General features: G+C 39.7%; 1 protein-coding gene across 2 annotated transcripts; it reads left to right on the forward strand.

The window, feature by feature from the left end:
- The first annotated feature begins 254 nt into the window (after nt 1–254).
- Nucleotides 255–10,143, forward strand: LOC146520349 (cytoglobin-1-like). 2 transcript variants are annotated; one of them, XM_085156692.1, is made up of 7 exons: nt 255–485; nt 579–721; nt 3,671–3,902; nt 4,873–6,780; nt 7,444–7,517; nt 9,720–9,771; nt 9,931–10,143. In XM_085156692.1, the coding sequence occupies exons 2-4, from the start codon at nt 579–581 to the stop codon at nt 5,035–5,037; spliced, it is 540 nt and encodes a 179-aa protein (XP_085012818.1). In that variant the 5' UTR covers nt 255–485; the 3' UTR covers nt 5,038–6,780; nt 7,444–7,517; nt 9,720–9,771; nt 9,931–10,143. The 2 variants fall into 2 exon arrangements, with proteins under 2 accessions (XP_085012818.1, XP_085012817.1); XM_085156691.1 differs by having other exon boundaries at nt 9,720–10,143.
- Nucleotides 10,144–13,093: the final 2,950 nt, after the last annotated feature.

Raw genomic sequence — 13,093 nt, forward strand, 5'->3', positions numbered from 1 at the left:
CCTGGAAAGTCTGCATGAGGGACTCTAGAGGGAATACAAGTTAAGAGTGTGCACCTTTATCTTATTTTACCATGTTGACATTACACTGTATCTGCGCTCACACATTACGTGCATGACATATCCGGCTCCCTTGCTTGGGATTTGTTTCTGATCTCATCGTATTTTCATTAAACACCACCTACAAAGGTGAGGCGGGCAGAGGGAAAGAAGGGGAAGAGAAGGAGGGAGGCAGGGAAGGGAGAGTGTATAAAGAGAGAGTACAGAGGCTCCTCCTCATTTGCTGCTGCGTGTGTTTCTTGTGTGATTTTTTTTTTCCTAGCCCGTTCTTCACTCACACTCTCGCTCAGCAGAGATTCAGAGGTCGGGAGCAGAGATTCTCACAGGGACAAGGGGCGGAAAACAGGAAACTGCTTTTCCCTTCTGCCACCACATAGGAGACACAAACAAGAGGAAAAGACATCAACAACAACAACAACAAAAAAAAGGTACAAATTGTGTTTATTTGCCTGAGGGGGAGGGGTGCTCTCATCAGCCCTGCCTTCTGCATGTGCTCAGCTCACTACACACTGTGTTTCCAGATGGAGAGGACGCAGGGAGACGGAGAGGTGGACCACCTGGAGCGGCCAAGCCCGCTGACTGACAAGGAGAGGGTGATGATCCAGGCCTCCTGGGGAAAAGTCTACCAGAACTGTGATGATGTCGGGGTGGCCATACTAGTCAGGTATTTCCTTTTCTATGTATGTTTGGGGAAATATCTAATTCGCACCAAAATAATAAGAAGAGTACTGTGAAAAATGTTGTCTATAATTAGCAGGAATGTTATATTTGAACTATTTTGATGTTTATCATCCTTTTTTTATGGCTATGCATCTATTTACTCACATGCTTTAAAAAAATATAGCACAAACAGTGTAATATCACCTATTTTGAGACTTTGGTATGAAAGTTCTTTCCATCTTTATTATATAGTTCATCACACGTAAGTTAAGGTTTGCCTTTTACCCACTTTTACAGTCAGCGCACCAGCAGGAGCCAATAAAAAAAACAGCTGATGCTTGTTTGTTCCCCTGTGCAGACTTTTTTTTTAAAAAATCTTGCTTCCTCAAAATCCAGGATATGCTCAACTTCAATGAGCTTGCTGACTTTTACAGGTTTTACAGTCATCTCTTTAGATGTGAACTCTCTTAATCCTGTTTGTTAAGTTGTTGGGTCAGAGGTCAAACATTTAAACCCCATCTGTGTCCATGAAAGGGGCACACTCCCTCTCAGAAGAGGTTGTGATTGAATGCCTGTATAGAGGGCTTGGCAACCTATGGTAACATGACTCCATCACCAGCTGTAAGGCATTTAAAATCCTCCTCTTTTCTCTATTAGAGTGGATACATACACAGCAGGTATTCAGTGTTTCATATATTTACTACATCATATTTTGTTGATTTGCTAGTTGATTCCTGCACTTACCACACTTTCATATTTTCACATTGAAAGTTAAGCAAAGCAAATGTTGCAAAAATTATCCATGTGCAGGGATTTAGCAGAAGTGTGACGGCTTTGAATGGAATTCTTGTGTCACGAGATTCGATGCACGACAGAGCATGCCTTTATAATCCGTTCTGACTGCAGGAGGTGAAAGTTGAGAGGGAGTGTAATACTGTATTTATACAATCACCATTAGTAATGTAGTTTTCACAGATTGTTGAAAAGATGGAATTTAGCTGCTGCGCTTTCCTACAGAAACAGAAAATAGTATAAAAAAGTATTTAAAATATGTCCTTTCATATTGTCTTGCTTATATTCCATCACTAATTTCCTGCGACCTTCGGGAATTTGATTAATAAAGTCCGATTGATATCCGTGTCCTGGCAAAAGTTTCCTTCAGCCAGCGAGAAAAGATCCTTCCACCGTATCCAACTTCAAGCCTAACGCTGCAAATCCTTCAAACTCGTCGGCTTTATGGTCGTCAGATAGGATCTAAAGTAGCAAATCTCGGCGCTCTGTCTCTGAAATGAAAAACTTTCTCTCACTTCAGCTCTTCATTTAGTCTCGAAATAAGATAAGGAAGGATTAAGAACCAATGACCATATGAAAAACTAATGAGGCTATTTATATGCAACCACAGGTCACATGCAATTACAAAGACAGAAAGATTAAACAGCACGGTTCATTATTTTGCTCCGGCACTTGCAGAAGCCCCTACACCCAGGATTGAAAAATGAATGCGCCGCCTCCCAACCTCCATCCCTCAGACGTTTAAGTTCACGAGTAAAACTTTAATATCGAGCCATATGTTGCAGATCTGACAGTGTAAATCCGCGCTTCCTTTTTCTGTTAGTTGCTCTACAGACAGGGAGGAGACGGGATATCTCGATCAGATAGCCAAAAACCAGATGCTTTGGCCCTCTTCCCAGACTGTGGGAGGGGCTAAGTTTTTAGGTTCCTCATTGTTAATTTACTCTGATACTTCTGAGCGTCAAAGAAAATATCTTTAAAAGGACTATTTGCTGTCTTCAGAAAGAGGGCAGCGATATTAAATTCTAGACCCGGAGCTTAAACTGAGGTGAGAAACTGAGTATTCCAACATAAGTATAACTTCGTAACTGTCTTTGCAGGAATTATAATTTCAGTGTCACTCAGAAAGAAAAGGAAGTATCAGGTGTGATCATAGCAACCTTAGTAAGCATAGAATACCCACACCCTCATCTGTAATAAGCATGTTACTTTTTTTTTGGAGAGTATGCAGGATTATGTTTTTTTAAGTCCTGACAGGAACCAGAGCAGAACTAGAAACATCAGCCAACAGGTTCCCAAACGAGGAGCGGCGAGGGTGGGTGGCTTGAAAACAATGCGTATGAAGAGACAGGTTTCATGTTCCTGATATTAATTTTGTCATTCCATCCCAAGGAATGGGTAAAACAACAAATATTGACATTGATAACAGGTCTGGAACTGTTTTTCTTTAAAAACAATAGAGTTATTCATCACACTGGGTTTTCAGGTACGAAATAAGGATACACATATGTATACTACCTTATAAGATGAATGGCAAAGGGCCTTAAACTGCAAATACAATAAGAAGTCTCCATCCATTCATTTATCAAAGCAAAAACAGTTATGAAACAGAAAAGCTTCCAGAATATCAGAGTTAGTGCACGCTTTGGGAGTCTTTATCTGATACTACAAGATTTACTTTCCTTCTCCAGTGTGACATATTAATTGGTTTGGAAAGCAAAGGAAGATATAATTTTATTTATGATGAGAACTATTTCATATTTAGTCATTTAGTCAGTATTCCTCATTTTTATTTCATAAACCTAACCACAGCTGTTGTTTAGTACAACAGAACTTGTGAAATCACTGTGTAAAGTATCTATTTATTCAGCTCTTTGCCATGATCACAGCTCTGCAGCTGGACTCTTCCCTTTAGGTTGTAAATCCTTTGCAAATGTATGGAAACCACACTGCACAGTATCAGTTTAATGCAGTTATTTTACACTAAAAGTATGCAGCACCCTTATACATGCGCTAGTGTTTACTCGTGTTATCTTGCCAACTTGACAAGGGAACGTGGGTTTATAGGATGAGGCTGCAGGCAGAAGGAAGATGAGAATAGTACAGCAGTTACACGTATGTATATATATCGTATCTTTCATTTAGCACTCCTCCTTTGCAGATTCTTTGTCAACTTCCCCTCCTCCAAGCAGTTTTTCAACCAGTTCAAGCACATTGAGGACGCGGAGGAGCTGGAGAAGAGCGCCCAACTCAGGAAGCATGCTCGGAGAGTTATGAATGCCATCAATACACTGGTGGAAAACCTTGACAACTCAGATAAGGTGGCGTCGGTGCTGAAGCTGGTGGCCAAGGCCCATGCACTCCAACACAAGGTGGAGCCTGTGTACTTCAAGGTAAAGAAAACAGTGTGTGAACAGCTGTGCAGAAAGCACGCTCCAAGACATTAGTAAAAAAACAAAAAACAAAACTGTCTTTCATTCTGCACCATGTGCTTCTGTAGAGTCACGTATTTACAGTCAGTCAATTTAATAGGTTAGCATAAAATGATCAATAAATCATTTTGCATTCACAGGAAATGATAAAATGTGAGACAAATGTGATAAATGTCAAGCATACGACGCATGTCATCACCCCCAACCAGTCATGATGGCCGCCCCTCCCTGAGTCTGGTTCTGGTAGAGATTTCTTCCTGTTAAAAGGGAATTTTTCCTTCCCACTGTTGCCAAGTTCTTGCTCAGAAGGGATTGGTTGATTGTTGTTGTTGTCTGTGTATCATTGGGTTTTTACCTTACAGTATAAACCACTTTATATTATGTTCGTCATTAAACTCCTCTTTCCTGCCACCTCTGGTATTCCACAAGCCGTAATTTTGTGACTTGGTTTTGCTTCCTCTTCTTTGATTCTTTTATGTTTTTTTCTCTTTAAGCAGATACATAATGTACAGTCAATTGTTGTGAACTCGTGAACAGAAACCAGCTGCACACCGTTTAATATGATGCACAACGCAGCTGTTTGGACCAGGAAACCAGATTAATTAGCTGAGAGCGCCAGAGACTGCTAGCAACCCTTCCCATCTGAGATTCCTTTGATTCAGTATTGAAACATAGAGTTATATGAAAAAACTGACACTAAATAAGAAGATAAGAGACAGCTAGTGTATTTGCAAATTTGAAAAACAGTTCCATGTATCTGACCAAAGATAACAAGCACAAGTCAATCCCTCCCAGTCTGCATATTGTACATGTTATGCTTTCTTTGCTTCAACTGTACAAAAACCCGAAACTGGGGGTCAACATTTTCAGGGAAAAACAAGTCAAACCGCTCCATCAATGTCCTGAACACATTTGTTTGTGTCTTACTCAGATTCTGAGCGGTGTAATCCTAGAAGTCCTGGGAGAAGAATTTCCAGAGGTCATCACACCGGAGGTGGGCGCAGCATGGACAAACCTCTTGGCCACGGTCTACTGCAGTATCTCTGCCATCTACAAGGAACTGGGCTGGGAAAAGCTCTCAACCTCGACTGGTTGAACGTTTTAAACTTGGACTACCCATATGGAAAAGAAGTAGTAAAATTTTCTTAGAAATATACACACTCTCTAATAGTAAAAGTTAGTTTTATATACATACATATCGTAATACTATGATTTACTCATGATTGTGTCCATTTTCTGTTTTTCTGGTGTCGTAGTTTGAATTTTTTTTTAATGTTGCATGAGAAAAATGTGAAATGGCCACTTTCATATGTAAATTGATGGTATAAAATATAAGCCTTGAGAATTACACATATAAAACAAACATTTACTTGGTTTTTGTTTGGGTTTTTTAAATTTTCTATTTCTTTTCCACATAGGCAGGCATGCGGGGAAACCTTCTGATTTCCAGGCTTCGTAGGACATTAATCAGTTGACTCTAATGTGAGATACAGCTTGATGTAATCTAAGATCATCATGGGACGTCCACTCTTACGTGTGGTTAGTAAAGTGTGTTTCCAGTGTGTATAAGAGAGGGAGAGACAGAAAGAAAGAGAGGGAGAGAGGGAAGAATAAAAAAAAATCAGCTCACCTTCTTACATTTGTACTCTTGTAAAAAGCTAAACCATTAAAATGAGAGAGAGCAAAGAGGAAGAAAATGCAAACATAGACCCACCAGTGGACTAGAGGTCACATTTGACTTGGATGTGCCTTCTGCTGAATGTGTATATCTCGAAACAGAAATGTAAACAGCATTCTTTCTAAACAGTATGATGTCTTTCAGATGTTTAATCTTATCAGTCTGTATCCACTTGTAGCCACTTTATTAGCTCTTAAGTATACGAGACGTTTTTACATTTTTACATATAAATGTGGCGATTGTACATTTTTCATCATGGCTCACGTTTGTATCTGTAATTGATTCAATTTTCAAATAAAAAGAAAAGCCTCTGTTTATCTGCTGCTCCAATGTGACCCTCCTGTCACTACACACTCGTGGGCATACCAACAAAATTACACCTTTCTTTTCTATTCCTTGCCCCACTGCTCCCTTATTCTGTGCTTGAGTCAGCAGTGCTAAGTATAAGTGGCTTAGCCTCCGACAGTCCGTATTTATACCTTCATTTATCCCACTATGTGCTCTCTTTTCATAATATATTGTAAGAACACCGGACTTGGCCTGCAGAGAAGTCATTAGGGGGTCTGGTTTTGGTATATTTAGAATCAGTCCCATGATATGTTCTAAACATTCAATGTTTCCCAAGTTATGTTTGAGCACAATAATATTGAACTAGATAATCCACTTATAAAGCAATGTAAGCTGATTGGTATGTTGATCTTTAGGCTCATGTTGCGAAGCTACCCTGTTGCCCCCGTTACATAATTCTGCCTATCCTCAACTGAAAAAAAGACAATATACTGATGAGATGGATTTAGCATGCTGTGCTAATGACATGGTGGTAAGGGTGGGCTGTTTTTAGAACAGCAACTCACAGCATGCTCTGTTTACCTCACAGTCCTGCCAGCGAGATCTAACCCCCCCTCCTTGATCCTAGCTAATCCTCCATGGTAATCTCCCCAATCATGTGTGAGCGCCAAGGCTGGAATAGTCAGATTGTTACACCACAAACTCTGCCTTTTACCATTCAAGCCTTTCAATGGCGGAAGACGGTTCAGTGCTCTGAACCACCAGCGTTCCCAAGGCAGGAGATCCTTGGGGTAGAGCCATGTGTACGACTATGATGGTCCTCACCACCATTGCTCTCATCCTACGACAGAGGTTCTTCAACAAAATCAAACCGTGAGTCTAACTTTATAAACCCCCGTTTGAATTTTCACATCTAGAAATGTTGTTTTATTTTTGCATTTAACCCCCTCATGTCAGTATTTGCTTTAGCAAATGCCTGAAGAATAAAGAGGAAATTTACCTTGAGCCATTGGAGAAACACATTAAATAGCTCATTAAATAATTGACACAAAAACTATACTTTTAGCACATAAAAGCCATATCTGTTTCATATGAGGGGAACAGCATGAGAGACTGGTTTTCATTGATTCGAAATCAGCCATGTGATTATTTTAGGGCTTGCTTCGAGCAGCAGCGTGGTGGATTAAGTGGCTGGCTATGTAACGACAGTGTATTCCAGCTTTTTTTTAATGGAGACATGAATGGAGGAGGAAAAAAATATCAGTGCTCTTGAGTTTATGGCTACTAATTGACTTTAAGTGCAATCATCTCAGGCCCCTGGCCCTGCTTACCCACTCACACTGCAATAGCAAACAATGCCAACGGCTACAGCACCATGGAGCACGACAGCATCTAGCCCACTATTAAGACTGAAAAAAGCAAACAGAAATAAATGAAACAGGAAAAACTGTGTGCACATTTTCCATCATCCAGATCTTAAGATTTTATCATGATAAAAGTGTACAATGTGCTCTTGTTATGTATCACCTCCCACAGGCAGAGAGAGGAGTTTGAGGAAGACGTGCCATACATGAAGAGCAACGGAGCAACAGAAACAGAGAAATGACTGGGTAAGAAAACGCAAACAAATGACCTGAAGGGAAGCATACTGAGAAAATGCAACACCTTTTCTTCAAATTCGAGAACATGCGAGCGACAGATTAAAAAGTGGCAGACAACAAGATCGGATGGCTTCTTTAGTGCTTAGCGCTGGCCAGGTTCCAAAGTTTTAGGATTTACAATTCCCGTAATTCAACTTACAGCCCAGGTTGTTAAATGCTGTTGAAACTGTCAAACATGTATGTCATCCTTCTACTGGCCTGACATGAGATAACGTCCACCGGGTGTTATTGTTGCAGCCTTGAAAAATGTTCTCTGTTTACAGGTTGTTAAATCGCAGCGAACCTCCAGTGCTCATTAAAACACTGTTTTTAATGAGGAATCATTCAAAAACAATCAGGATTTTCAAGGAAGTTTTCAAAATCCTGATCTTTTATGAATGCGCTTGTGATGAAGATTACGCAATATGTTTTGTTCTAGGATTTGACCGTGTTTATACAGTCAGTTTTTAAGAATCCAAATCACACTACAGAACTCAACATATGATATGTACAAAACATTTTTGTTGTAAATTGAAAAGAAAACGCAATTCATTAAATAAAAACATTACAACATACTTAAGACCAACACACCAAAATTGAGAATCACGACGGGTGACGGAAAGACAGGCTGACGATTATGAGGAAATGGTGTGTGTGTGTGTGTCTGTGTGTGTGTGTGTGTGTGTGAGAGAGAGAGAGAGAGAGAGAGAGAGAGAGAGAGAGAGGAGGGGTTTACAAAGGGGCTTCAGACAAGTGGAGAAAGTGGAGCAGTGGAGCATGTTGGAGAGGCACAGATGCATAAAGAGCCAAGACGCCTGCCCCACATTTGGCTTTTAAGTACTCACTGCTACACTGCTAACACTAAATGATTCAGAGGCAGAAGAAACAATGCACCATCTCTTTAGAGGGTTATTATAAATACATTGCCTTCCTGGAACCGCAGTGTTAAATGCGAATGTGAAAGATCGCTACATAAAATAGTAAACCTGTGCCCCACTGCAGGATGGAGGTTTCATGTAGGTCACAGGCCACCTTAGGAGAGCGCTTTTACGAGGGCAATTGGATTTAGCTGAGTCAGGATGACTATTCCTTCTAAATCATTATTGGCCAATGCCATTCATGACTTTGCAACTAACAGCATTTCAGCACCACACTGTGTGTTCGCAGTGTTTACAGTTCCAATTGTATAAGTGGTGTTTTTTTCTGAACTTCCAGCCATCACTTAAAATGTTATTAGCCATTGCAAACCGGAATTGTGAGTGGAAAACCTCTTCCCGCCTTAGTTTATTTTAATTTAATTTGCTTATGTGTGTCAGATACACCGTGTAGCATTTGATTGAAGTAAATTATTCCCTATAAATAAACTGTCTTTAAAATTTGCGGCAATGTCACGTGTTTCAAAATCATTAGAGGATCATTTCCAACAGGAGTGAACTGAGGCACGCACCCTCGGTTAGCTTTATCACAGGAGATAATGAGAGAAGTCATAACTTACATGCATTCTGACACATTCCTGAGTCGATCTAGTCTAACGTGTGCTGCATTTGGGCTGTTCAGTCTGTTATGACAGAGGAAGGAAAAACCCCACTGATAAATCAATTCTGCAATAAAAAAATAAGAAAAAAAAGAAAACATTCCAACATTTCTGACATTCCAGGCGCGATATTTTAAACATAGATTGAAAGATCTGCCAGATCCTCTGTCATCTCTAGAACACCTGCAAACGCTGTGCTGTAGTGATGAAACTGAAGGAGGTTTCGTAACTTTTGTAAACCTTCGAAAGATGCACGAAGAACAGAGATGCCTGCCTCACATTTGGCTTTTGAGGACTCACTGTTACTACGCTAAATGATTCATGGGCAGAACAGCAATCCATCATCTCTTTGGAGGTGTAGTATAAATACATCACCTTCCTGGAACCGCACTGTTAAATGCCGGTGTAGGGGAGCTTAATAAAGTAGTTGACCCCCATAATGAACCACAGCATGTTAGCTTCATGAATCATCTTCTGGAGACAGCTGTTTTCCCACATCATTCATGACTTTGCATTTAATATTTACATTTTTTTTCCCAATTACTTGCTCCTCCTCCCCTGCAGACGTCATTTGTTAAATCTTAAGTTGAATAAGCCAGAAAACAAGTCTTAATTTATTTTGTGCTTCTTTTTTTCAGTGGCCTCTTGAAGTCAACACTTGTTCCACCGATGCTACAGGACAGACTTCATGTAATCTTCTTTGTATTCTCTCAGTGATCTGATTCTAATTCATCTGCATTTGGCAGCTCACAGTAAGGCTCCCACCGGGAGTGAAAAAAAAAAGAAATAGAGGGCTACAAAAACAATGAGGCTTGTTTTGATCATGCCTCCCCCCTATCTGTCCAGCAGATGTTCGTTTTACTGAAGAGGAAACAGCAAATGAGTGAACATGGGTATGTTTCAGCTTGGAAGACAAAACTGGACAAAGACTGAATTTACAACATCGCTAATACTGCTGTCTGCTTTAGAGTCAAAATGTATCTTTAGCTTGTGAATTTGATCAGATTTCCAGGGTTTAAAGTAACAAAAATGTGCCTCCACACAATAAAATGCCACAATGTTCTTCTCTGATTGTCTGATGTTTTACTTTGACATATAAAATTATTTTCCATAAGGAAAAACAATAGAACAAAACATTTTCATACCCTCCAACAATATTACATTTTAAATCTTGCAAAATGTATGTTTCATTCACACATGGTGCAAGTAGCTTCTAGACCAGAGAAGTGAATCCAAGGCCAAGATGCCTTAAAGCTGCATTCTTTTCTAGTGGCCAGCAGGGGTTCGACTGCAGTGGTTGCAAAAAGACATCTGGTTATGTTACTGTGACCACTTGCAGTCAGCTGCCAACTTTAAACTAAGTTTGGTGTTTCAGGACGGTGATCAAACAGGAATAAGACGGCAATAAGACAGTTTGTCACTGAATGGGGTCAGATTAGCAGTTACGTTCAATCTGTTTGTGATCAGCTGTGATAAATCTGTGGAATTACATACACAGAAATTCAACCATCCCACAAGAAAGTGGGAGATAGTTACTCCAGGACTGGCAATTTAACTGCAAAATAACATAGGTGCTCACTATATTTGAGCATATAATCAGCTATGTCCAACCAGCTAATAACCAGTTGAGTCCCACATTGCAAAGACCCACATGACAAATGAGTTGTACTCATTGGAACAGACTGGCACAGACTGATTGCAAGGCGTTTGCAATCTGTCTACATTTCTAAATTAGATGGCAATTATTTGCAAACTTTTACGAATTTGTAATTACAGTCTGTGTGGTTTGGAGCACGACTGCTTGGAGACAGGTCGCCTCTCACCAGGCAACCTGTGCAATCGCCTCCTGATCAAAAGTAGTCACTCAGGGGTTGAAGGTGTTGCATGCTCGAACTACGTGTAATCAATTGCTGGATGTGAAAGAATTCAATGTCCTTACCAGGCAACCCCAGTTTTTTTTTCCTTTTTCACAAGAAGGTTGGTGTCCTGTTTTTACTCTATTGTTACAGATCTGTTATATTAGAAGTCCTCAGCTCTCTCACTCGGCCACCGACGTAAACATTTTACTGATAACTTTATGGTTTCAGTTAGAAGTTTAAAGTCATACTGAATAAAACATGAAGTTCACTGTTTTAAGATTATTATTAATGCTACCAGTTGGAATTGACATTGTTAGCTGAAGGGCGTACACCTCGGTTTTATTGTCACTCCCACCCCTCCTTCATCAGCTGCTAAACTTTAGGCTTCATATGGATTTCACTAACCAGTGTGACTACTTACATCTTTTATACTGTATATAGTCTCATCTCACACTATGGTTAACCATAGATTACATAAAAGATAGACGCTCCACTCACCACTCAGGGCTAGCTAACTTGGTGAGCAAAGTCCATTGACATGCTAATTTTGGCTATTGGAAAAATAGGCCTAAAACAAAATGTTTTAACGAGAAAAACTGAACAACAAACTCCATTACATATATTTTAGTGCACCTGAATGCTGATCAAGACCAACCACCCATGCTCCCATGTTTTGCATAACTTCAAGCCTTAGCAGAATTTTAATGGGAACATTAAGGCAAAATTCACATGTTATGAATACAGAACTTAGCTACAGTGGCCCAAATGGTTTTTGCAAAAGGCTGTAAACATATTTATATCGGTGGTAAAACTGAGCATTTTAACATGGTGTATCTGCAGATTGACTCACTTTTGGAGTCAGGCTCTATTGGCTCAACCAAGAAAATGCTGTGCTCAGCACTTCTGTGTTGGCATTATTTTTCACCCCCTAGACTGCTGCTTGTGATTTTCTCAGGAAAATGAATCCTTTCACATATTTTAATTAAACTGATTTTTTACTTTATTTGCAGTCAGTTCTTGTGTTTTTTTCTCCAGGAGAAGACTGCAAATGTAACACTTTCATGGGTAAATCATAGCATGACACATAAGTTTTTTTCCTGCTTCTTTTCCGTATGGTTTGTGTAAAATTGTTGCACGCAGAGGGCTAGACCTTTGGCAGGATGCATCTCAGCATATCATACAAGTATTTATTTTCCACTCGGTTAAAGTGCTTTTTTTTGCCTCCTATCAACATTTAAAATGTCAGCTGACATTACGGTAAACAAAGCACTCCTGTAAAGTATACTGATCACATGATATGCACAGCAGATAATTTGGAAAATAAATAAAATGTTATTTGCACACCCAGGTTACTTTATCAAAGGCAAATTGCCACAGATTATCACTTGTGTGCATTAGTCCGACAGTCTCGACAAAACTGCAGAGTCAAAATGAGGCCTGTCCACATTTGCCAGCAGAGGAAGGAAACGTGTCTGTTAACAGCTCCTGTCTGACTCACCAATTCAGCGAAAAGGAAACAATATCGAGCATGTACAGACCTCATGTGCTAAAACTGTTTTGATATTACAATGAATAGGAAACAAAATCAGGTCTAGTCGTATGTAACTCTGTAACACGATGAATGATGGCTTTGAGGAATGCGCTTACTGGAAGACGACAGTCCTCCTGCACCTTAAAACACAGTCCACACAAATCATCACAGAAAAGAAACTTTGCAGTTCAAGTAAATGTTAAACATTAGATCAATATTGGAAAATGCCATTAAGATATAAAGCTCACATTCAGCCATTGTCCTTTATTTATCCATTTCAGAGCTCATGGGAGGGAGAGAGGCGGACTGAATTCGAACCCAGCGCTAACCACTGCACCTCTGTTCCACCCTACATGAAAATTCGTGTTTATGTATGAGCACATATGCATGTATAGCTTCAACACTGTGGGACAAACTTCCCTTTGCCATCAGAAAGGCACAAAAAGCTCAGTTTAAAAGGCTTTTAAAAATCTACTTGTAAACTTTTAAAGATGATTACTCTTTTTTTCATTTTTTTATAATGACTTTTATAAAATTTCAAGTTTAGGTTAAAGGTACTCTTCTAGTCAATTTGCAAGCTGTTTCTGACAACAGAAAAGGCTTTAGAATATTAATAGTATTA

This window comes from Neolamprologus multifasciatus, chromosome 4 (assembly GCF_963576455.1).
Source record: "Neolamprologus multifasciatus chromosome 4, fNeoMul1.2, whole genome shotgun sequence".
NCBI lineage: Eukaryota > Metazoa > Chordata > Actinopteri > Cichliformes > Cichlidae > Neolamprologus > Neolamprologus multifasciatus.